The 25,064-nt window shown below is 56.1% G+C and overlaps 1 protein-coding gene across 7 annotated transcripts in view; it reads left to right on the top strand.

Annotated features, from left to right (window-relative positions):
- Window positions 1-25,064, top strand: part of PAK6 (p21 (RAC1) activated kinase 6) — a 34,966-nt gene extending 9,902 nt beyond the window's left edge. For 3 of the 7 annotated variants that reach the window (XM_033435822.2, XM_033435820.2, XM_033435825.2), the window contains 9 exons: window positions 1,259-1,374; window positions 12,629-12,837; window positions 13,701-14,336; window positions 19,918-20,415; window positions 20,539-20,672; window positions 21,039-21,165; window positions 21,266-21,391; window positions 21,864-21,998; window positions 23,466-25,064. In XM_033435822.2, the coding sequence (XP_033291713.1) occupies window positions 12,634-12,837; window positions 13,701-14,336; window positions 19,918-20,415; window positions 20,539-20,672; window positions 21,039-21,165; window positions 21,266-21,391; window positions 21,864-21,998; window positions 23,466-23,633 (2,028 nt within the window). In that variant the 5' untranslated portion in view covers window positions 1,259-1,374; window positions 12,629-12,633 and the 3' untranslated portion in view covers window positions 23,634-25,064. The other 4 variants (XM_033435821.2, XM_033435823.2, XM_049705158.1 and 1 more) reach the window with 4 other exon arrangements.

The raw sequence follows: 25,064 nt of genomic DNA, 5'->3' as shown, positions 1-25,064 counted from the left end.
AGGAGATGCTGACTCTGGAACCGTGCCTTATCCTCTGTTTGCAGGTGCAGGGCTCCTGGAAGCTTTCTTTTCCTAGAGGTCCCTTACAATCCTGAGGCCCGAGGGCTGTCAGTACTGATCAGGGTCTGACAAGGGCATTGGAATCTCTTTAAATCCCACTTTTCTGCCTGCACAAGGGGGCTAACCCAAGACAGCCGTAGGGCCTTGTCGCGCGATGGGACAGGATAGGCCAAGGTGGTAGGTTTCAGGATTCCAGCCGGGCTCTCCAGGGTGGGCGGGCGGGACGCGCCGCCCGAGTGTGCGTCGGCAGTGCAAATTAAGGAGCTAATTACACAGAGGCGCTGGGCGGACAGTCCAGGTCAGGCCTCTAGGCCGCAGCCCAGGGTCCGAGGGGCCACGTGTACGTCACAGCGGGCGGCCGGGGCCAGCACCGGAAGGCAAAGGGCCGGCGGGAGCCGGAGCCGAGCGGGTAGGGGGAAAGGGTTGAGAAAGGGGGTGCCCCTCGGGCAGGGAGGCTCCTGGCCGCGGCCCCTGCGCCCCTCGGCGGCTTTTCCCTGGCTCTGCGTTCGCGGCGTCCTACCTGAGGCCACACCCCGAAATCAAACTCGCGGCAGGTGAAGCCGGCGCTGCACGAACATGTAAGCGCGGCCTCCCCCCGTCGTTCTCGGAGCCTCCCGGCGGAGGGCGGGCCGGGCTCCCGCGGCCTCTCCCAGAGCTCCGGGCGCTTCCCGCTCGGCAGGTGGGTGCCCCGACCACCGGGGTGCTGCAAGCCCTGCCCGGGTAGGGGCCGGGGCGGGGAACAGGCCTCCCCTCACGCGCGGCTCCCGGTTCTCGGGTGTTAATTCCCCGAAGTGCGGGGCCGCCGGCGCGGGCCGAGGGAAGTCGGCGGCGCCGGCAGCGGACCTCGCTCCGCGTGGGCGCCCGGCCCTCGCGCCCAGGCTGGCGGGGGGCTTCGTCCCAGAGGGCGCCTCACTCGGGCGGCCGAGGCGGGGCCGGTGGCCGCGCTGGGTCGGAGCTAGGAGAGCAGAGTGGCCGGCAGCGCTGAGCCCGCTGTCCCCTCGTCCCCGTGCGCCCTGCGGGGAGCCCGCCGCCTCCGCTGCTCGCTCGCACCTGAGAAGGTGGCTCAGCCGGAGGCGGGCGGCCGGGGGTGGGGGGCGGGGGGGCGGGTTCCCAATGCTCTGGATTCCGGCCAGTCGCGAAATCCGCGGGGACACTTACTACATCGGCCACAATGAATTTCTGACCTGTTTCCACCCAGGCCTTGGAGGACCGGCCCGCGAAGGTCCCCAGTTCCCTCTCCTCGGTGCCTGAGAGCTCTGCCCACTGAAGAGTGAGGAGTCCGGAGAAAGAGGAGGCAGGGAAGGCGGCCCGGAGGTGAGTAGCCCTGGGAGAGTGTCCAGGGGCCTCTCGGGACCTCCGTGAAGGACAGGCCGGGACAGTGGGCGGGCAGGTGGCCCTCCTGGGCTGCCCCGTTCTCGGTACTGTTAGGCAGTGGTCCCTACTAGGTGCCATTTCTCAGTCCTTAGTGGATGTGCCTTGTTACTTCACCCGCCTCGGCCCACTGGAGGCGCGCACGGCTTCAAATGCCCTGCCCTGGCTCCTGGCCTAGCCTCCGCCTGTCCTCCCGTCCGCTGCCGGTCAGGGGCGAGGCAGTGTCACCAAGGCCAGTGCACTAAATTCTTGTTTGGGAAAGAGGCTCCCAAACAGGAAGGGCAGAAGCAGGCCCAGCGTCCGTGCCGAGCAGACCAGGAGGCAGCCCCAGCCAGAGGTGCTGCTGGGCAGATCCCAGCCTGCCGTCAGCTCATTCCCCAGCTGCCCAACCTGCTAAAATCTCTCCAGCTTTGCCCACACCCAGTGAGTGGCATCCACCCCGGGAGCGAGATGCTGCTGGGAGCACCAAGGGCTAAGACATGAGGAGTTCCCAGGGTGTAGTCTGTGTTTTCTGTATCTTGCCCCATTCTGGTACGAGCTCTCCTCAGGCCATATATAGGACAGGGGTAGAGAACACATTTGGAACCAGAAAGAGCTGGGTTCGAATTCTGACATTTTGCCTTTGATTCCTTAAGCAAGTTTCTTTACTTCTCTCCCAACTTTAATGTCCTTATCTATAACATGGGGGTGATCGTGCCTTCCTCATAGGGCAGTTGTGAGAAGTCACAATGATAACTGATAAAGGAGAACAGCCCCAGCAGGAGGCTATCTGCCTAGCCTCCAGTTTTGGGAAAGGTTAAGCTCCCCGAGCCCTCCTCTCTGGGAGAACTTTGAGAATGGTCTGGCTGTGTGGCAAGAGATTGTGGAGGACATTAGAGCAAAGCAATGGGAATAAAGTAACGGCAGAGGGTCTGTGCAGGGTGGGTAGTAAGGTGGCCCCAGAGAAGGGGCCATTTCTGGAAGGGAATCCCACTTTGGAAGCAGAAACAGCAGCGTGCTCTGGACACATCACACAGCTTCATCTGTCCATAGGTGACCCTGGACACACTGTTACCACCTGTGCAGCCTGGGGCAGAGAGAGAGACTCTGGCTTGAGGCTTCCAGTCCTATCTCTGCCCAGAGTAGTTGTGTGATCTGGGGCAGGTCATTTGACTTCTCTGGGTGCACTAGGCATGGTGCAAGAGCTTGGAGCTTGGATTTGATTCCCAGCTAGCTGCACACTCACCATATCAGACAATTACTTCTCTCTCAGCCTCAGTTTCTTCACCTGTAAAATTAAGCTCGTAAAACCTACCTCGTAGAGTCGTGACCATTAAATGCAGTAATGAAAAGCGCCTAGTACAGTGTCTGACACATGCGAGGCACTTTATACACGTGTATGTGTAGCTTCCCTTTCTCAGCTCCTCCTTCCTCTCCCCAGTCACTTGCCATTCTTAAAACGCACCCAGTAAAACAGGTTTAGCCCATGTCACTGCAGTATTGTGAACTTGGAGTGAGGAGGTATAGTGATACAGAAGGTTAAGGGCTGTGAAAACATAATCTCTTTGTGACTAGGGGACTTAATCCTGTGACTTGGGGACTCTGGAGATTCTTTCTGGCTAGGCACTGAGGGCTCTGTGATGAGGTCTCGAGCCTCTATATGTGGAAGCTGTTGAAAATCTGGGGTAGGCTTCCCTGGTGGCGCAGTGGTTGGAGTCCACCTGCCGATGCAGGGTACGCGGGTTCGTGCCCCGGTCCGGGAAGATCCCACATGCCGCGGAGCGGCTGGGCCCGTGAGCCATGGCCGCTGAGCCTGCGCGTCCAGAGCCTCTGCTCTGCAATGGGAGAGGCCACAACAGTGAGAGGCCCGCGTACCGCAAAAAAAAAGAAAAAAAAAAAGAAAATCTGGGGTAGTGAAGAGGTGGCTGGCCTGCAGCTCTCCCAGTCTTCACTCCTCCCTTGGAGATTATGCCATGCCCAGGAAACCCCAGTGCTGCGGACTGGGGAAGCGGTTAGGATTCCAAGTACAGTGAACAGAGGTCAGAGGGCTGCTCTGGCTTGAGCCGCTGCCGGGCGGCGGCAGCACAGCACTTGCAGGCTGGAGCTGGGCCCAAAAGGCAGGCCTGAGTCAACATTGACCTTCCCTGGCTGGCCAGCCTAGCTCTTCGGCCTCTCATTCAGCTGGAGTGTTGACACAAGTGATTGAATGAGACTTATTATCATATTCTTTTCAACAACAGCCCCATTATCTTTCCCCTGGGGATTCACTGGGACCTGTAGTGTGGGAATGACAACAAGGGTGGGGAGCCCGGACATTTTGGCGTGTTCTGTGCACAGTGCCCCCGGCCCTGCACACTCAGCTTCTCTCTGGGCCACTCGAGTGCGTCAGAAGGACCTCAGGGTACTGCTCTACATCCCGGAGATGCTCCACACTTCCACACAGCGGCCCTGGGAAGGTCTTAAATAGTGCCTGTGGGCAGTGGCAGTAAGGGCCACAGCCTGGGTCTAGGCCCCATCCACCCTACAGGGGACAACTGGGCAGAAGAGCAAATGAAATTCTCTTCAGGCCCTTCCCCTGGTATATTTCTAGGGGACAGGAAGAGTGCTGGGGTGCCACCTCTCATGTCACGTGAAGAGGGCAGATGGCAGGCCTGGACCCCTGGTGGAAGCTGAGGGAGGACAGAGCTCAGCCCCACATGAAGGATGAGCTGTGAGGGGACAGAGAGACAGAGGGCAGGGGCCTCCGAAAGGGGGAGGAGCCCCCCATCACTGAATTCATTGGAGCAAGGTGAGAAGGGCGTGGACCAGCTCCTGTCGGGAATGCCACCGAGGGATTGAAAATTGGGCAGGGGCGAAGGGGAGGCCATACCCCATCAGTAAGTCCCACAGGTGGGTGGTGCAGGTCAGGATGGGGTCTGGCAACATCTATTTGGAAAAGCCAGCTAAACTGCACGAGAGCAAGGATTTTGTTTTGTTCACCATGGTCCCCAGAGCCTGGAGCAGAGCAGATGCACAGCAAATTAATTTATCAAATAAGTGAATGAATAATATAATTTCATATTTAAACTAACTCCAGAAACTAAAATTTGAGAAAGATCTTCCTGGCTGATGAGAATATTCCAATGAAAGACTGGCTTCTGTCCAGGATATTCTCAACCAGGGGCCTTCGAGGCACATTCCTTTTCACGGAAAGGTGTGGGATGTCAGTTCCCAAAGGGCGTTATGAAGAGGTTGGGCAGCAGACCTCGGGGTGGAAGGGCCCAGCTCTGGAGGTGGCAGGGTCCTCCATCAGCCCCTCTGTGACTGGATGGTGGCAGTAGTGGGGGTACCTTTGTAAGTGCTCTAGGACTCAGGGGCTTACCTCTATCTTGATGTCACAGAGCGTCTTGCGTGGGTCTGAGAATGACAGGCTGGGGTGGTGGAAGGTGACAGCTAACTGCAGCCTTGTTCACATCTGGATCAGACTAACAGGGGTCTTCCCCTTCTTTGCTGCTCCACTTGGGCCAATCACTTAATCTCTCTGAACAAGGGTTTTCTCATCTGCATAATGGGTACAGTCATAGGCCCACCTCCCCGGCTTGCAGCGAGGATTCTGTGCGTGAAATGCTCAGCCCAGAGCCTGGTGCTTATACTAGGCACTCCCTGAGTGACAATTACAAAAAATACCCAAAACAGCCCCTCCAACTAGGACAGATGCTGTTTCTTTCCTCACTGTACCTGGAGATGCTGGCAGAAGTGAATAAGTCCATGCCCCTGTTGGCCCCGGAAACGCTGAGGCTTAGAAAGGAAGAGTGGGCCAGGATCACAAGCGGAACTCAGGAACGCCGCGCCCCAGGTCCACGCTGAGCCCGCACTCAGCCCTGACAAGCCGACGGTGCCTCCCTCAAGGGGGGCATAGGCATGCACCCCACTCTCACTCTCTGGCCCTCAGAGGGAGCAGGGCCCCAGGTGCAGCTGCCTTCTCTCTTCCCACTCGTCTGGAAATGGAGGGGAATCCCACCAGCCTCATCCTAACAGACAGTTTACATCCCAGAACTCACACAGCCGACCAAATCCTCCTCCCCTCAGAGTGGCTGCAAGCTCCTTCAGACTTGCTGTCTGGAAACCACCTTCCCAGCCTGTAGGGCGTTCTTGTGAATCCCTTCAGTGGGCTGAGTGTCCTTTCCTTGAAAGGAATTCGATGTGTGGGAACAGCCAAAACTCACTGGAAGCCGGATCTAGGCGGCAAGGCAACCTCGTTGGACACCAGCTCTTCTGGTGAAAAGCAGAGGCCACAGGTTAGGAAAACACTTGATGCTGGCCCAAGATGGGCCCCAAAATTGATTCCCAGGAGGACTTCTGAAAGTCCTGGAGCACATCTATAACAGGCGGTTTCACTTCCAAGGGTCTGCCTCAAATGGCAGTGCTCACTGGAAAGTCTGTGCTCTGGTTTGAGGTTTAAGTGCAGACTCATTTCTCCATGGTTCTGGTTGGGGAACCAACAGCTTGGTGGCCCTGGAGCCCCAGGCCCTGGCAGACGGATGTCTCCTCCCCAAGAGGAAAAGCAGTTTGAGGGGGTGACCCACCCAGCACAGCTATCTGCTGTCCCTGTTGTAGACCCTGGACCAGCTGAGCCACAGTGCCTGGTCTGGGGGCCCTCACCACCCAGACCCCATGGTACGGTGGGACACTAGCACAGGCCTGCCGGTTGCCTGACTTGAGGCTGAGACCCTACTGAGGGGACGTGGACCTGTGCTGGAGAAAATACCCTCCTGCTGTTTCTGCGGCTCTTTCCATGTGTGCCAGGCCCTGACATCACAGCTGCCAAGGCGAGCTCCTTAGAACACCCCACCACCACCACTGCAGGGCAAAAAAAAACAGACAGACAAGCCCTGGTTCCAAACAAAGTAAGGGTCAGACTGCAAGTCAAGACAGCGCCAGTCTCCCTTGGCCTCTGACTCACAGATCAGCCCAGGAAAGAACCTAGTAATCTTGATTGAGGGAGCTGGCCCGGGCCCATCCCCTTCTACACAGACTGCCCAGCCCCTTTCCTGTTCACAGAGACCCCTGGGAAGGAGATTAACAATAGCCCGAGTCCCTCTGAGTGGGCATGGTGGACGGAGCAGGGCTTTGGAACCAGATCTGGGTTTAAACACCAACTCGGTCATTTCCTGGTTCTGTGACCCTGGGTAAGTTATTCAGGCTCCCTGAGCCTCATCTGGATTTGTGGATAATAATAATAGCTCCTACCTCCCAGGCTTGTTGTGAGGATTAAATTAGTTGGTGCTTGGAAAGGGCCTAGCAGGTAGCATGTAGCTCAAGAAAAGTTACTTCCCTTTCTCTCTGGAGTCTCCTGCTCCTCTGACATGATAGTCCCACCCCTCAGTGACCCCAGGCCTGTGGCTCCCTGAACTCTCCCACCACCTCCACCCTCAGTTTTACTGGGTGTGACAGCATTTCCTCCAGAAGCCTCTGCCAGGAACTGACCTGCCCCATCTGCCAGGCTCTGGCTGGAGGAAGCAGCCTCAGCAGGAGCTGGGCCGCGGGGGGGGTGGGGGGGGAGGCTTCCTTCTAAAGCTGGTTGGGGCAGGGCTCTCCCCTCCCCTCCCCTCCCCTCCCCAGTGATGGGCATCCTTCTCTGGTCCAGTCATGGGCCAGCCTGCTGGCTGGAAAGTGATGTCCTCGGCCATTCTCAGAAGAGGAATATTCAAAGCATTCCTCGGTTGTAAAGGTGCATCCCAGCCTGAGAAAGACTCCTCAGCACCTCCCCCCACTGCATTGGAGGGACTCGGGAAGCGGAGGTCCCCCTGAGCCAGAGCTGGCGCCCTGCCTCTGCCCATTTCTACTTCAGTGGCCAAGGCCCACATCATTTCTGTCAGGCTAGGCAGAAGGAAAGGCAGGGACTGGCTCTCTGAAGGAACAGCATCCTCCTTCCTCCTCCAGAGTACCTTCTTTAGGGAAAGCTCTTTCACTAGGTGAGTGGAGTGTGGATGCAAAGAGGTGGTGCTTCTCGGATGGCAGTTTTAAAGGCGGGCATGGCCTGATTAGATTTAACCTCACGGCTGACTCAGCACCCCCTCTCCCTCAGCCCCAAGGTCCTTGGGCTTGTCAGAAGGTGGGAAACTGGGTGAAAGATGGAGACCTAGGAATGGCAAGTGAGGGCCCCTCTCTGGGCATTCGTGTGTATGTCCAGGACATGGAGCTGGAGAGATGCAGGGGATGCTTGGGTCGCAGGTGATTGACACCCAGTGACCTGGCAACATCGGATACTTAAGCGGGTGAGTATCTCTTAGGAAACTCAGTGCTCGTGGATCACTCTTCTCTTTCTTTAAAAATATTTTGTTTTCTTTAGAAAGGCAGCCCATCATCTTTAAGGAAAGTTCAGAAGAGTAGAAAGATGGGGTAGGAGGAAGTCACCTGGAACCCCACCAGTCAGACACAACAACAATGAATATGTTGCTGTATTTCCTTCAAATATTCATTATATTCATACTGCATTTACAAATTAGTCTAGGTGAAATCTTTAGAAAGAATTTCCTACTCCTAACCTAGGCCTGCTTTGGACAAAGAAAACCTTGATAGTTTAATTTGTCCTCGGGACCCATGGGTGTGGATAGGTTTGGGCCCCAGCAGGTCAGGGGCTCCAGGAAAGCCCATCAAATTTGGGCTCACCACAGTCACTCACAGCAGACCTGGGGCAGGGGATGGCCAGACCAGGGGTTACCCTCTCTCCTGCCCCCCACCATCACTCCCACCAGCTTCATTATTTTTACCTTTCACATTTAGATCCAGTTAGTTTGGGGATAGGATATGAATTCATTTTTCCAGACTCCTTTTTTTTTTCATATGGATATCTAATTGCTTCACCTACATTTATGGAAAAGATCATCTGTTCCCTACCATACTGCAGTGTCACCTTGTCATAAATTAAGTGACCTTACGCGAGTGGGTCTATTTCTAGATTCTCTTCTGTTCCACTGGCCTCCTCATCAGTCTTTGTGCCAATTTCACACTGTATTAATTGTGGTTGCTTTATAATAAATCTTGATATCTAGTAGTGTAACCCTCCAACTTTGTTCTTCAAGATTGATTTGACTCTTCCTGATTCTTTATGTTTCTCTGTACATTTTGTCAATTTCTACCAAAAGAAGTATGCTGGGATTTTGATTGCCATAACTCTGTAGGTTAATTAGGGAATAATTGATATCTTTATAATATTGAGGCTTCCAATCTATGAACATTCTTTATCATCTTTAATGTTTGATATTTTTCAACGTAGAGACCTTGCGCATCTTTGATTCGATTTATTCCTAGGTGTCTGATATTTTTCATGTAAAGTGGGAAAGGGTGTCTGAGGGGTTTTTCCCTAATAACACTTCTGACAGCAAATGAGAGGGTTTTTCTCCTCCTGAGATCATTTATCCAATTCTCTGACACCAACCGGGTGTTCAACAATTCAGTTTGATTCTGACACTAACTACCTGGATTAGCACAGACTCCTCAGGCTCAGCCCCACAAACTGCCCCCCACCTTGGACTCAGGTTCCAAGGCCCAGGTCCCCGTACCTCTGACCAGCTGGCTAATAATTGAGGTTCCCACGACCCCCTCCTCACATTTGATAATTTGCTAGGATGGCTGGTGGAAGTCAGGAAGGCACTCTACTATTACCAGTTCATTAAGATGCAACTTAGGAACACCCAAATGGAAGAGATGCATAACGCCTAGGGCAGGGTATGGGGGAAGGGTGCAGAGCTTCCATGCCCTCCCCAGACGCGTCGCCCTCTCAGGACCTTGAGGCGTGCACCAGCCCTGAATCCTCTCTCTCAGGGGTTTTTATGGAGGTTTCATTAAGTAGGCACAATTGATTAAATCATTGGTTATTGATGATTAACTCAATCTCCAGCCCCTCTTCCCTCCCCAGAGGTGGGAATGGGGAGGCTGAAAGTTCCAACACTCTTGTCACTCTGGGGATTCCAAGAGGTTTAAGAGCTCTGTGCCAGGAATAGGGGGCAGGGTGTGGGGTGTACAAAGACCAAACGTCTATTTCCCATTGTACCACAGCATCTTTTTTTAAATTTCATTTTCTATTTGTTTGTTGCTGGTATGCAAGAATACAATTTTTTTTTATATTGACCTTGAATTGGGGACTTCTAAAATTCACATTTAATCCCCAAAGTTTGTATGTAGATTTTTCTATGTACACAGTCATACTGTCCCAGGCAGTGTTGGCCTCACCATGGTTTTGAGCAAGTCCTGGCAGCCTCCCTTTAGGTGTGGATTTCCCGCTAGCTAAGTGGCTGGCTCTGATTTCTAAATCTCTACTCCCCCTCCGCCAAAGGCTGAGCTCAGTTCATTGCTTCTGTCAGCTCCCTACCTCCCCTGTAACCCCTGGATCCTAGGACTCTGCACTGTCCTTCTTTCTCCTCAGGCCCTTCCTGCTGCCTGTGGGAAGAACTTATTCTGGAATTGCTGTTAGGGTGGACTCAGGAGGGGCATCCCAGAGTCATGTAGACCATTTGCTAAAGATGCTTTGCAGGAACTTCCCTGGCAGTCCAATGGTTAAGATTCCATGCTTCCACTGCAGGGGGCGAGGGTTCCACTGATCCCTGGTCGGGGAACTAAGATCCCGCATGCTGCGGTACAGCCAAAAACAAAAAAACGAAAAAAAAACAAAAACAAAAAAGATGCTTTCACCGTGCATTCCTGCAGCAAACGCTGGGCCTTTGGGTGCGGCCGGGGAGTCGGGGCCAGGGATGTTCTGGTGGGGAGAGAGGGAAGTATTAGCCACCTGTTTTGCAACTCTAGGCTGTGTCCCTACACCTCCAGAAGGGTTTACAGAGTGGGGAGGAGAGTGAAACCATCAGCTGAGCTAATCCAGAGATAGAGGGTCTGTCAGGACAGAATTGCAGAACTGAGACTCTTCTGTAGCCAAAGACAACAGGGAGGAGGTCAGGCTTTACCAAGCCATGAAGAGTCTATGTCGTGGAGCGGTGACGAGGGCCCCAGAACAAGAAATCAGGAATGACCACTGCCAGGTGACTCCGAGAGGACAGGAGTTGGGCATCACTCCCAGGCTTGGATCTGCTCACCTTCTGATGTCTGCAGGGACCTGAGCTGAGAGACAGGATGCACGGAGAGGTAACATAGCAAGAGAAACAGCCCCTTTTTCCTGGGAATTCGCTCACTTAACACTCCCTAAACTCTGTGCATTATTTTTTATTAACCCCATTCTATAGATGAAAACACTGAGGCTCAAATCATTAAGGTAGCTCGCTCAAAGTCTCCCCAAATTAGTGGAAGACTCCCTGCAACTCACCTGTAACTCAAACAGTTATATTTCATCCCAAAGTCCTTGGTCCTTGGGGCTCCTGCACATGTGGCTTTGCCTGGTGGGAATGTTTGGTAGATTTCCTGAACCTCAAGGTCCCCAAAAGTGGCTGCCATTCCAAGAGGTATGACATGGATTCAGATTGATTCATGCTTGGTGGATGCCTAGTGGAGAGACTTGGCTGTTTGAGCCCCCTGCCTTCCCGAGTGGCACCAGCTGCCTCCCAGATCTGTGACCTGCTCCAGAACCTGTGAATGTGACCAGGAAAATTCTCCCTCTGGAGCAGGAAAAAAAAGAGAGTGCCATGGCACAGATCTATCCAGTTCTGTAGATAGATGAGTGATCCAAGCATTCAATTCAAGAAACACACATGTCTTGTTGAAACAAACCTAGAAGTGACTTTTCCAGCTGACACAAGAGCCCACTGAGTGTCCTTAGCTCCCATCGCCCCACACAAATGCACTGAGCTATTCTGAGCCACTTCAAATACAATAGCATTCTAGTGGGTACCCCCAACCCTGTCCTCCATGTGGTCCCAGCCCAGGGCTCCCTGAAGGTGAGGCCAGAGCAGCACTTTGGAAGAGTCACTTTGCCTCCTGGGTCTCCAGTCTCCCTCTCTCAGATCTGCGTGCCGGTGTCACTCAGATCTGTTGTTAGAGCTTAATAGGGCCTAAGGCAAACCCAAACCAGCAAGGCAAGGGATGGAGGTTTGACTGCAGGTGATGTTTTGTACAATCAGAGTTCTGAGACCAGAGAGAAGGGGACCCAGAGGGAGGTGGGCTCTCTCTTCCTGGAGAGCTTTTCCCCTAAGATAGCTGCCCTCACCCACCCCAGCAGTGCCCTTAGCTCAGGGCCTTTCCAGAATTAGGGCCGAGCACCTGGGGACCATAAGGGCCCTTTTAGTTTGGTCCCTGATGGGGCAACAGGTCTCTGAATCAGCAGCTTGACTTTTTATGAAGTTGTATGTCACATTAGCAGTTTTTGGTTTTGAACCATCCTGGGACAAACCCGAGTTGACTGTGTTATAAAAGAAACAAACAAACAAACAAAACCCTTTAACGAACAATTGGATTCAATTTGCTAATTTTGTTTAGGATTTTCATTTATGTTCAGAATTGAAATTGGTTCAAATTTTCCTTTCCTTTTACTATTTTTTTTAATTTATTGATTTTTGGCTGCGTTGGGTCTTCGTTGCTGCACGTGGGCTTTCTCTAGTTGCTGCAAGCGGGGGCTACTCTGTTGCAGTGCGCGGGCTTCTCATTGCAGCGGTTTCTCTTGTTGCAGAGCACGGGCTCTAGGTGCGCAGGCTTCAGTAGTTGTTGCTCGCGGACTCTAGAGCGCAGGCTCAGTAGCTGTGGCACACGGGCTTAGTTGCTCCGCGGCTTGTGGGATCTTCCCGGGCCAGGGATCGAACCCGTGTCCCCTGCATTGGCAGGCAGATTCGTAACCACTGTGCCACCAGGGGCCTTCCTTGTACTATTCTGATCTGGTTTAAGAATCAAGATCATACTTCATAAAATGAGTTTGCCAGCTTTCCTCCCTCTTCCCCACCCCCCTTTTAATTCTTCGACGGTGGAATGTTATTTGTCATGGGCTTTGGATCTTATAAATACACACCCCCCGGGTCTGCCTCCTCAGCAGGGGACTTAGCGCAGATGAGAAGACAGACACCTCTTTTCCTCCTTTGTAGTCTGTGTTGGCTTATTTATGGGGCTTTTGCTGCTTCTGGGACTGCTCTGCGGGGAGCTAGCCATTTCCCTGAGGGAGTAGGCCTGAGAGGTGGGCCGGTGCAGGGGGTTGAAGTGGGGGAGGGAGTCTGGGGCCCCAGTACCCACTGCGGCCACCTGTCCTTCCCGGGGCCAGGCTCCTGTGAAGCCCCCTCTGGAACTCAGTCTGACCCTCCCCATGCAGGCACCATGTTCCGCAAGAAAAAAAAGAAACGCCCTGAGATCTCGGCCCCACAGAATTTCCAGCACCGCGTCCACACCTCCTTCGACCCCAAAGAAGGCAAGTTCGTGGGCCTCCCCCCACAATGGCAGAACATCCTGGACACACTGCGGCGACCCAAGCCCGTGGTGGACCCTTCACGCATCACCCGGGTGCAGCTCCAGCCCATGAAGGTGAGGCGGGCATCAGGGATGGCGGAGGGGGAGGATTCAGACCATCCCCCTTCACAGAGGGCTGCTGGCAAGACCACACAGGCACCTGAAGAACCACCTGATTTATCAGCTATCAGTTAGCCAGGATGTCTTCATTCCCTGCTAATCAGCCTCTCGTTCTCTCCCTGGGTGACCCAGGGAGGAGGATCCTGGGGAGTCCCTCTCCACAGGGTGGTAGGGTTGCCAGATTTAGCAAATAAAAATACAGGATGCCCAATACAATGTGAGTTTCAGATAACAAATAACCTTTAAGTATGTCCCATGCAAAATTTGGACCTGCAGCCCCTGTGGGGCTGGGGCTGTCACAGACCCAGGGGATTAAGTTGTGTGGGTCAGGAGGGGTTGATGCAAGAGGCTGATAGGGGTTGGGGTCAGGGCCCTGTCAGGGTTTGGAGGCCACAAGGCCATTATGTGTGGAGGAGAGCCCTGGACTGGTGCATGTCCCCTGGAAGGCCACACACAGAGCTGGAGAACGGCAGCGGGCCCCAGGCAGGGCCTGCAGTCTCCCCAGCTCCCGAAGCTCAGCTGCCGGCGCCATCAGGCACGCTGGATTGAACGCCATGGCTACTCACCTGTCTGCCCTGCTAGACTGTGGGCCGGTGAAAATGAGGCTTCTCCCTGTATCGGTCCGCCAGCACAGGCCTGGCCCACCGTGGGCCCTGGGTAGGGGCTGAAAAATTAAGAATAGATGGATGACACAGCAAGGGAGGTCCATGGTGCTCCTCCCCAAGGCCCCCCAGGGAGGCTCTCTGACCTGGTCCCCGCCCAGCGCCCCCTCCCTGCCATGACAGGAGGCTTACCACGCTCTTCCCCCTCCCCTGCAGACAGTGGTGCGGGGCAGCGCGGCGCCCATGGACGGCTACATCTCGGGGCTGCTCAACGATATCCAGAAGTTGTCAGTCATCAGCTCCAACACCCTGCGCGGCCGCAGCCCCACCAGCCGGCGGCGGGCACAGTCCCTGGGGCTGCTAGGGGATGAGCAGTGGGCCGCCAACTCGGACATGTACTTGCAGAGCCCCCAGTCTGAGCACAGGGACCCCCATGGCCTCTACCTCAGCTGCAACGGGGCCGCACCAGCAGGGCGCAGGCATGTGCCATGGCCCGAGCCACAGAGCCCGCGGGTCCTGCCCAGTGGGCTGGCCACCAAGGCACAGTCCCTGGGCCCCACCGAGTTCCAGGGCGCCCCGCAGCGCTGCCTGCAGAGCTCCCCAACCGGCACCTCGGCCTCCACGGCTGCGGGCAGGCGGGGGCCCAAGACTGCCGGGCATGGCTCTGAGGAGGCCCGGCCACAGTCCTGCCTGGTGGGCTCGGCTGCAGGCAGGCCGGGGGGGGAGGGCAGCCCCAGCCCCAAGACCCCGGAGAGCAGCCTGAAGCGCAGGCTGTTCCGAAGCATGTTCCTGTCCGCTCCTGCCGCCGCCCCTCCAAGCAGCAGCAAGCCAGGCCCTCCACCACAGAGCAAGGTAGGTCAGGTCGCGGCCTCCGCCGGGGCCACTCTCGACAGGGCAGGGGGCCTGGCCCGGCAGCATCCACTGGGGACACAGGCCCTGCCCGGCCTTCCCCACCTACACGGTCTGATTGGGGAAAGCGTGAGGTAAACAGATCGTCAGCTGAGGATTCTACCCTGAACCAGCGGAGCCCTAGCGCTCCAAAGGCTTCGCACGTGTGAGTCAGATGTTGCAAGCCAGGTCATTTTCCGGGGGCCTCTGCGGGGCTGTGGTACGCCTCAGCTGACATTCCTGCCCTCTGGGGTGTATCTAGGCGGACCACACGGGGAGGCAGGCACCCCTGAAAAAGCAGCACCTTTAACCACAAGCCCCGACCCTCCCCTGCCCCCAGTGCCCAGCGACCCCACCCAGGCTCCAGCCCCGGGGGGCGGGGGGGGGGGCAGGGTCTCTCTGGCTCCCTTTTCTGATCTTTTTTCTGCCTGGACCCCCAGCTTGTCCCAGTGCTCGCCTGAGGTCATACACAGCCTCTCTGTGCTGCTTCTCCCAGAGGTTTATGTTACCCCTTCTCTAGTGAGGATTCTTCCCTCCCTCCCTCCCTCCCTCCCTTCCTTCCGTCCTTCCTTCCTTCCCTTTTTCTAGTAGTTCTTGCTTTGTTTGACATTCCTGTAGTTATTTATTCTCATACCGTGTGTCATATGAAAAGCTAGAGGATTGAATTTGCCTGGGTCTGGGAGCAACAGGAGAGCTGACTTTTGGCGTGTGACAGCCTCAAATGCACATATTTTTCTTGTAAAAAAGGAAACAGTGAAGGGAGCCCTAATGGTGACATCTTTGGGCAGGCCGAGGAGAATTTTTGCTTCTTACGTGCCCTATGACATCCTGTCCGTGGTGACAGTGACATCCTTTCCCATTTGGCAGATGAGAAGACTGACTCAGAGAGCGTGGGACAACCCCCTGGTGTCGCCAACGAGTCAGCCGAAGGTGGGAGGGAAGGCTTTTCCATGAAGGCATCTTTTAGCTCCTCCCTGAGGGTCAGGCAGAAATGAGCTTAGGCTGCAGCACAAGGGTTGTTAAGTCTCACCTAAGAAACCACCACTGACAGCGGCATGAGTAATGGAGTCCCCTCTCCCGGGATGGCGTCAGTGTGTCCAGCCCAATCGTGGAGGGGCGGTGGGGAGTTGAGGGGTGGCCTGGACCCTCAAACCCATATAGGTCACTGCCAGCCCAAGGCACCCAGGGAAGGTTCTGGGCTTTGTGCCCTCCAGTCCCCACTGGGACAAAGGACGGTAGGCTGGGATCCCCTGCGGGGCGGGGGCTTCAGGGAGGAACAGATGAGACGTGGCTTGATATGCCCCGTGAGAAAACATGAGTGCCTGTGAGCCGAGGGGTCTCTGGAAGGCTGTACCCCTGGGGAGACATTCCCCAGAAAACTAAGGTGGGAGCAGGACAGTGCACCCTGCCAGGAAGTGCACTTCGAGAGTCCTGCTGGGGTGGGGGGGTGGTTTCAGGGATTTGGAGAAAGGGGGTGTCAAAACTGGTATGCATGGTCCTGGGCTCCTGCCAGCACCCCACAGCAGGGGGCAGGCCAACCGCCCCCATCCCCGCACAGCCACAAAGCACCTACTGTGGGCCACTGCTGCGGGCTGTACGAGGTCTCCCCTGCCCCTGAGGAAGCAGGTGGTGCTCATCCGGGGCTCAGAAACACCACAGTTCCAAATCCAGGGGAGTGGTTTCCTTCTTGGCCCCCTGGGCACACCTTTCTAGATGGATGTTCTCAAGCCAGGCCTCCAAAAGGCGGGGCCGAGACCGCCCCACAACCGCTCTGGGCCAGGGCTTCTCAACCCTGTACTATTGACGTTTGGATCAGTATTGCAGGGGCTCTTCTGGGTGTTGAAGGATATTTAGAAGCATCTCTGGCCTCTATGCACTAGATGCTAGTAGCACCCCTCAGAGGGGACAACCCCAGATCCCTCCAGACATTGCCAAATGTTCCTTGAGGGAAAAAAAAATCACCCCCAGTTGAGAACCACTGCTCTCAGCAAATTACCATATGGTTGGGAAGCATTCAGTTTCCTCCTCCTCCCCCAAGGCCTGGGCCCTGGGAACCCAGACCAAGCCAGCAGCCAGCCCTCCGCACTCAGCACATCCCAGAGGTTGGCCCTGGACACTCACAGCAACTCCTAAAGCAGCAGTCCATGCACTAGTGCCCTGGGAGGGCAGGCCACCAATAGCCACAGCATGCCAGGTGTGGCTGCAGGAGGGTCTGTGACCCTAGAGCTCTTGTACTCAGCCCCAGGCAGCTTGGCCTGCACTCACTCGCTTTGGCTAAAGAGCAACAGGAGACCTCAAGTGGGGACAGAGAGGCCAAAGAGGTAAGACAGTTAGGAGCTTGGGAGATTTAGAAGTGGTCCCACCTAGCGGCAGAAAGGCCTCGTCAGAAAGACCTCAACAATCAGCAAACCTTGGTTGAGCACCTACTGTGTACCATGTACTCGGTTACATGCCAAGGACCCCCAATAGGACCACTGCATAGGGATCAGAGGTTAAGCTGACCAGGGCTGAAGTCTGGCCTTGTCCCTTACGGCTTAGTGACTCTAGGCAAGTTACTTAACCTCTCTGAGCCTGTTTCCTCATCTACCAATTTAGATAATAATATTACCCATGGGCTAATAAAACAGTCCACAAGGCTATGAGAATTAAATGAGATAATGCATTTAAGGCCCTTGTCAAAGTGGTAAGCCCTCAATAAAATGGCTCCAGTATTTCTTAAATATTATGAAATGGCCTCTGCCTGGGCGGCACTAACAGAACAGCCCCCTGAGCCCACAGCTGGAGAGCCTGGCCCTGTCTTCTTAGCCTGGGAAGGGAACATGAGGCATCATTGTAACTCCATGTACAACTCTTCTTTCTAGTGGCTTCCTGCGCAAGAAGAGGCCTCAGTCACACAAGTAACTCCAGAATTAATCCAGAGCCCCTAACAATTGATTCCACCTTTTGTCCCCCTTTCCCTTTCTTGGAGCGGTTTAACACATTTCATCTGGTCCTTTCTTGTGGTTACGTTAAGTAAAATCTCCCTCCTTGTGGAGACAGGCAGCAAGGGCCACAAAGGGACACTTGGGACCAGACCCTGCTGAGGTGAAGACCAATCCTGGCCCGACCACCCCCGTGTCCTATGTCCCATGTCCCAGGCCACGTCAGAGCTGGCCGCCTCCCCCAGATCCGTCTGCTGCTTCCATCCACCTGCTGCCTCCTCGGCCCCTGAGCTCAGCCAGCACCTGCGGCAGGGTCTCCACAGGGGCCTCGACAGCAGGGGGGGAAGCGAACCCACCTCCTCAGCCCCTCTGCCTGACTTGTCCCCACCCTCCCGTGTCCACTCATCCTCAGAGCAGAGAGCTCATGCGGGAGGCCGGGAGGCCAGAAGGAGAGGGAAACGGTTTTACCGCCTTCCTTAGAAATCCAGAGTGGAGAGAGGTCAGGGGCCGTGAGAGCAATCTCAGGAGCAGCTTTAGGAGCTTTTCGGATCCCCAGTCTCTGCCCAGCCCCACACAGATGCTCAGAGAGCACATTTTCTGTGTTAGGTCCGTGCCTCACAGGCCAGCGGGCAGCCTTTTCACAGAGCCTTGGAGGCTGCTACCGGGTGACATCTCATGGTCCTTCTGCTCCTGGTTGTGGCCTCACAGCCTTTGTGGTGGCCGTGCTCCCTCCACCCCGAGTCCCAGCCCTCCCACAGGCTCCCCAAGGCCATGGAATTGCAGAGCTGCTCAAATTGTGGGCCAAGGTTCCTCTCACATCCAAAGCCACGGGCCTTGTTAAACTGCGGAGTCCCTGCTCTAGGGACCTGCTGAAGCCGTTACCAAGGCCAGGGAATCTGCATTTTATCCAGCTCCCCAGATCACCGTGCCTTCACAGAGGAGACTGGGGCTCAGAGAGGGGGAATGGCCTAAGATTCATCCCAAGTCAGAGCGGAGCAGGACTGGAACCCAGGTCCTGACCCCCCAGTCTGGAGTTCCCACTGCTCCGCCACAACAGAGTAGGGAAAGGGGGGTGAGGTCGGGTGCTGGTGCTGGCGGGGACAATCCATTTACTGCACACATGTGCTTGCCGGGCGGGGGTGGAGTAGTCACGGCAGTCCTGGGAGGTTTACCTGGCTCCTTCACCTCGAGGGCTGAGCACGAGTCAGGCACGGCCTGGCAGAGGCTGGAGCACACTCAGTGCGCCTGCGGGGCTGGGGGTGGCAGAGCCCCACAGCATGGCTGTCGCCAGAAGAGGCACCGTGCACATGCCTGATACAAGGCAAGGCCAGGGACTGGGATGAGAGCCCTGAAGTCTAGGTGGGAGGGGTGCTGAAGAGGTTGTAAAGGCCCTGGCTGAGCCTGGTAGCGCCCAAGGCCCAGATTCAAGCAGCCCAGCCCAAGCTGAGTGCTTGAGTAGATTCCCTGGAATCTGATTCAGTTTTGAGGATGAAGACCAGCACCCTCTGGGCACCTAGACAACCGCCTATGAGATGGGCTCTGAGATGTTCCGGGAAGGCCCCTCTGCAGCTCCTCAGGTGTCCCCCGTTAGGTCGCATATGGCCGTCTCCAGGTGGCCCTTTTAAGCATACACAATCCCTGGGAAGGGTCCTGCTGCACTTCACCAGCTCCTTGGGGACACCCAGGGATGGGACCCTTTCCTGCTGGGGCTGCCCAGAAGGCTGGGCCTGAGCAAGACTCACTGGGGGCCCAGCCTGCTGCTCGATTCCATTTCCCTCCCTCCCTCCCTCCCTCCCTCCCTCCCTCCCTCCCTGCCAGAGACCAGAAAGATAGGCCCCCTGTCTTCTCTTCCTTCTTGGGGGGTCATCAGCCAGGAGTTCCATGTGGCTAGTGGAGGAGCTCCTCTGGGGAGCCCTGAGGAAACCCCCTCACCCCTGGCCCCAAGGCTTGGGTTTGGCTGGACCTACCCTCCTGATTCCAGATCTCTGTAGCACCAGATCCCCAGCCCAGGAGACACCTGAGGACCCCCCAAGATGGTAACATGGCTCTGTGGTCCTCTGTTGGGGACTTAATCTCACCGCACAGACACGCAGACTCCCCGTTGTCAGGAACAATCGGGACTATTAGACGGCAGCCGTGTGTCCTGGGAGTCAGTCACAGCTGCCTCGCTGCAGCCCCTGCCCCTACGCCCAGGGCCTCTTCTGCCCGCATGGGCCCTTGGGTAGGGTAGCCACGGTCGTGAATGCCTCTGACCCAGATTGCCTCCTGGTGGCCTCCCTGGGGTCTGGCTGTCAGTCACCCAAGGAAGAAATACCGGCCCAGGACACCCCAGGGACTCGGCTTTGTCTTCGCAGGAAGGACAGTGTGGATATAAAGAGCTGTTGTTTTGTCTGCTCACCTGGGAACACTGGGGGTTGACTTCTCAAGCAGGACTATGGTTTGGCTTCAGCTCCATTTGAAAATCTTTGCTTGCGGCACCTCCCACATGAGTCTGATGCCCATCCCGGCTCTGCCCAACCCTGCCAGTGTCCAGAGGTCACGGCAGCCACCCCCTGCCTCTGGGAAGGGTACTCCAAATGCTCCCACAGCCAAACCCCTTTCTGTTTCTTCCTTTCTCCTTGCAGCCCAACGCCTCTTTCAGACCGCTGCAGAAAGACCTCCCCCCAAGCCTGGTGGCCAAGGCCCAGTCCTTGCCCTCAGACCAGCCCGTGGGGACCTTCAGCCCTCTGGCCACCTCGGATACCAGCAGCCCCCAGAAGTCCCTCCGCACAGCCCCAGCTGCCGGCCCCCCTCCAGGACGGTCTTCCCCGGCGGGCTCCCCCCGCACCTGGCATGCCCAGATCAGCACCAGCAACCTTCACCTGCCCCAGGACCCCGCAGTGGCCAAGGGTGCCCTGGCTGGTGAGGAAACGGGCGTTGTGACACACGAGCAGTTCAAGGCTGCACTCAGGATGGTGGTGGACCAGGGTGACCCCCGGCTACTGCTGGACAGCTACACGAAGATTGGCGAGGGCTCCACGGGCATCGTCTGCCTGGCCCGGGAGAAGCACTCGGGCCGCCAGGTGGCCGTCAAGATGATGGACCTCAGGAAGCAGCAGCGCAGGGAGCTGCTCTTTAATGAGGTGGGAGGAGAGGGCGTGGCGGGGCATTTGGGACGGGCAGTGATGGTGGAGGCAGGCTGGACGTCTGCAAGCAGGGGCAGTGGGGAGGGTGCCCGGCACTCAGGCGTCCCCTCCTGCCCCCAGGTGGTGATCATGCGGGACTACCAGCACCTCAACGTGGTGGAGATGTACAAGAGCTACCTGGTGGGCGAGGAGCTGTGGGTGCTTATGGAGTTCCTGCAGGGCGGGGCCCTCACGGACATCATCTCCCAAGTCAGGTGGGCAGCTGGGAGGGCTGGGACCCAGCGCTGGCTGCTCCCGCCACTGCCCTGGCAGGGATGTTAGGCAGCCTCAGGCCCGGATGATTGGGGTGCCCGGCACGTGGTCCCGAGCCACCCTGCCCACCCCCATCTGTTCGGGTTAACAGACCCAGGGGTCTCAGGGCAGTGGGGAAGACACGAGGGCTCCAGCCTAGGCCCAGGCCCGTTTCCACCAGGGCTCTGGCCTGACTGGGCTCCCACACACATCGTCCAGGAGCTGTGGGGCCCCGTACCAGGGGCACCTACTCTGCCCAGCCCGTCTTCCCTGCAGCCCCGCCAAAGCTAACATGCTCTTCTGCTGATGGCTCTGCCTTCCCCGTCCAGGCTGAATGAGGAGCAGATTGCCACCGTGTGCGAGGCCGTGCTGCAGGCCCTGGCTTACCTGCACGCCCAGGGTGTCATCCACCGGGACATCAAGAGCGACTCCATACTGCTGACCCTCGATGGCAGGGTAGGGCCCTTCCCACCCTGGCGCACCCACGACCCCACTTCACGGCTCCTCCTCCCTAGTTCACCATCACTCCCCTTTCTCCCTCTCACCCCAACCCCAGGTGAAACTCTCGGACTTCGGATTCTGTGCACAGATCAGCAAAGATGTCCCTAAGAGGAAGTCCCTGGTGGGAACCCCCTACTGGATGGCTCCCGAAGTGATCTGCAGGTGTCTGTATGCGACTGAGGTAACGGCTCCCTCCACCACCCAGCCCTCCCAGAAGAGGCTTGGGGACACATAGCTCTTCTACTTGTGGTCTCCTCCAGAGCCCCCCACCCCGAATAGCCCCGGTTGTCGGGTTCCCACTTAGTCAATACCCTACCCCAACGTCCACTGCCCCCTTCCCACTCTTGGTTGGATCTTCTCTGGCCTGTGACTTTGCTGCCACAAACTGGTCCCCAGAATGCTCTCCCCCAAGCGCAAGGGCAGGTTGGGGTATGGCCGGGCTTCCCCATGTGTGGTGGCCTTTCTAAGAGAGTGGCTGACAGCTGTGTCCCTGCAGTCAGTGGTCACTCACGCAGGTGGTAACTGACCACAGGGAAGGTGACCAGGAAGGGGGCCGACTCACCAAGGACCAGCTGCTCCCCTCCCCCTGCAGCATGTTGCTACCAAGGGGCCAGACTCTGGCCAGTGGAGTCAGGGACATTCTCCTCCTGCAGGTGGATATCTGGTCTCTGGGCATCATGGTGATTGAGATGGTAGATGGAGAGCCACCCTACTTCAGTGACTCCCCAGTGCAAGCCATGAAGAGGCTCCGGGACAGCCCCCCACCCAAGCTGAAGAACTCTCACAAGGTCAGTCGGTACACAGGGTGTGACCCTGCAGGCCCCATTCTTCCTGAGGCTTCAGGGATCAGAGTCCGGGCTGTGAGGCCCAGCCTCTCCCTCCCACAGAAACCAGAGGGCCCGGGCTCCCAGAAGAGGCTCGTCTTTCTCCACACAAATCCCGCACCTTGGTGTGGAGCCTAGTCACAAACTCCCGTGGTCACGCCAACAAGTTTCCACCTGCGGACAACTGACAGGAGCCTGAAAGAAGGGAAAGCAAGGCCAGCGGGAGTCCCTGATGCCCTGGGAAAGAATCTAGAGAAGTTAACTGAGCAGTAACGCCTCTACCCCATCTGTCAGGGGAGGCATGCCAAGGCATACAGTGTTCCCAGTCTCCATCACAGAGAATTGGCTTGCCCTCCATCAATGTACATCCTAACCACATCTGAGCCAGCTTTTCCCTTAAAACCAGTGTGTGTGTGTGTGTGTGTGTGTGCGCGCGCGCGCGCGCGCGCGTGCGTGTGCGTGTGTGTGTATGTGTGTGTGTGTTTGGTATGTAACGCTTTTCTGGCAAATCCACCCAAACCCACAGTCCTTACTTGTGGGCACCCCCTGCTGGTAGCCAGCTCAGCACAGGGCTGCAGAGTGGCACTGCCATCTGGTGGCCAGAGTGAGAAATGTCCCAGACGGTTGAAGCTCAGTCTCTAAATACGAAATAGTTCCGTAGCCCTGCTGGATGCGAGGAGAGACAGGAAACACTTTCTGAGACAGCTGGTCCTTGGAACCCGCACTCCTGACCCCCTAGACTAGCAGATATTTCTAACTGGCTAATTCCCCAGAGGATGCAGCCTTCCATTACAGCCTAAGACAGCCTTATCCCAAAATATTGACTCAAAATGAACCAGGGTAAGCCCTTGACTTAGACTCTAAGGCTTAGAGAAATAAAGGAATCTTCCTTTTTCAGGTCCCACTTTGTTCTTTTCTATTTTTCAAAACACTCCCTCCTCGCTGACCTCTTTTTTTTATCTTCACTAAAGACCTATGTAGCAGACAGGGAAAGCACATTTTATCATTAGCCCATTTTACAGATGACAAAACTGAGCTCTAGAGAAATGTACAACTTGCTGGAGATTAGGGATAGACCCAGGACTGGATCACTGGGTACCAATCCCGTGCCCCTTTCCACAGAGCCTGAACACTGAGCGCCCTGAGAAGCAGCGTGGTGCCTGGGCTGTATTTGGAGCCCAGCTCCCCAGCTCTCCTGGTATCCTAATTCCATTGCTCACCAGCACCCACTATAGGTGAACTGGCCACCTTTCCCGGACTGATGCTGACTTTCTTTACCTACCTGATAGTCCAGAAAGTACTGAGCCTGGGAGGAACCAGGAAGTAAGAAGCGAGAATTTAAGACTTTCAAATGACAGTGGGGCCAGGCAGATTGGGTCACCCCAAAGTGGCTGCAAACCGTGGCTTCCTCTCACTGCCCTGCCTCCACAGGTCTCCCCAGTGCTGCGAGACTTCCTGGAACAGATGCTGGTGCGAGACCCCCAGGAGAGAGCCACAGCCCAGGAACTCCTGGACCACCCCTTCCTGCTGCAGACGGGGCTGCCCGAGTGCCTGGTGCCCTTGATCCAGCTCTACCGCAAGCAGACCTCCGCCTGCTGAGCCCAGCCCCAGAGTGCGCCTGCCACCTGTGCCCACAGGCAGGGGACACTGGGCCACCAACTTGCCAACAGGGCCTGGCTGCCTGCCTCATTCTCTCAGTATTCTCTCCAAAGATTGAATGTGAAGCCCCGACCCTGCCCTCCTGCCCCTCAGCCCACTGGGCCAGGCCGGACCTGCCCCTCAGTCACTTTCCCTCCCAAGAGTCCCCAGTTGCCTCTGGGATGATGGAGACCTCTTCTGCAGGATGACCCTTTGTTATCTGCACAGGGATATTTCTATGAAACATGGAGACCAGTGCTTCTGGCCACTGTGGCCAACACAGCAGAAAAGGCTGCTGAGGTTTTTTTTTTTTAAAGTAGTAGGACACAAGCATCCCAGGTCACCCAAGAGGCAGACTGCCTGTCTTCATCAGGATACTTGCTGTTCTCAGCTCCAATTCCAAATCCTGGGGTCTGGAAGGTGTTTATTGCCTGACTCCATCTTCCTCCCTTGTGTCTGACTTCCTGAAGGCACAGTCGCACCTGCACCTGCTTCCCGACCCACCTGAGCTGACAACACACTCCCTGCACAGCCCGCGCCCAACTGTGAACAGCCTGCTCGGAGGCCGTGACGGGGAGGGGAATTTTCTGGGTGAAAGAGGAAGAAGGCAGCTGGTGGTAAAGTAGTCTCACTTCACAGGATGCGGGTGCGCACACACGTGTGTGTGTGTGTGTGTGTGTGTGTGTGGTGTGGAGGAAGGTCACCCACGACTGTCTTCGGTTAGGCTTCTCCATCTTCTCTCCCACTAAACTCTGCTCTGAAGGTGACCTGCTTCCTTGGCCCGGTTTCCCACCTCTTAAGTCCCGGGGTTCTGCCTGACCAGCGAAGAGGTCTGTACTGAGTCGAACACATCCTGGGGGCCTGGCCGGTTTCCGAGTTTCTCCTGTACTGTGGGATCTGAGAGCCAGGGACCAGAATGGTGAGGGAACAAACTTGTTTTACCTGTGAGCTTCATCTCAACAACCAGGTCATCGGGGACCCATTCTTCTTTTGTGTGCTTGGGGGACCTGTTTTCAAAATCCCGGTCTGGGAGAGGTGAACCAGCTCCCACTTCCATCATGTCACTGGAATGGGCAGCCCATTTGTGCGAACCACGTGCCCCTAGCTGCCTCCTCAGACACCTGTCTCCTTGTCCCCCTCCCCTCCCCACCTTCAGGGCTGTTGTGAGACAGGGAATCCCAGGGAAGAACTCCAGGTGTCTGGACCCTATCTAGATAATATTTTTAGATTCCTCTATCCCTAGTGGCCTGCTTTGGGGCAAAAAAAAAAAAAAAAAAAAAAAAAAATTGCAAGGACTTTTTTTAAGGGTCAGAGTTTTAAAAACAAAAGCATTGTCCCTTTTGTGAATTGTTTGCACTTGTGCCTGTTTTAAATTAAACGGAGTGTTCAAAA

The sequence above is a fragment of the Orcinus orca genome, chromosome 2 (genome assembly GCF_937001465.1).
Source record: "Orcinus orca chromosome 2, mOrcOrc1.1, whole genome shotgun sequence".
NCBI lineage: Eukaryota > Metazoa > Chordata > Mammalia > Artiodactyla > Delphinidae > Orcinus > Orcinus orca.
Note: the sequence above shows the minus strand (reverse complement) of the source record. Positions and strands in the feature narration are given on the sequence as shown.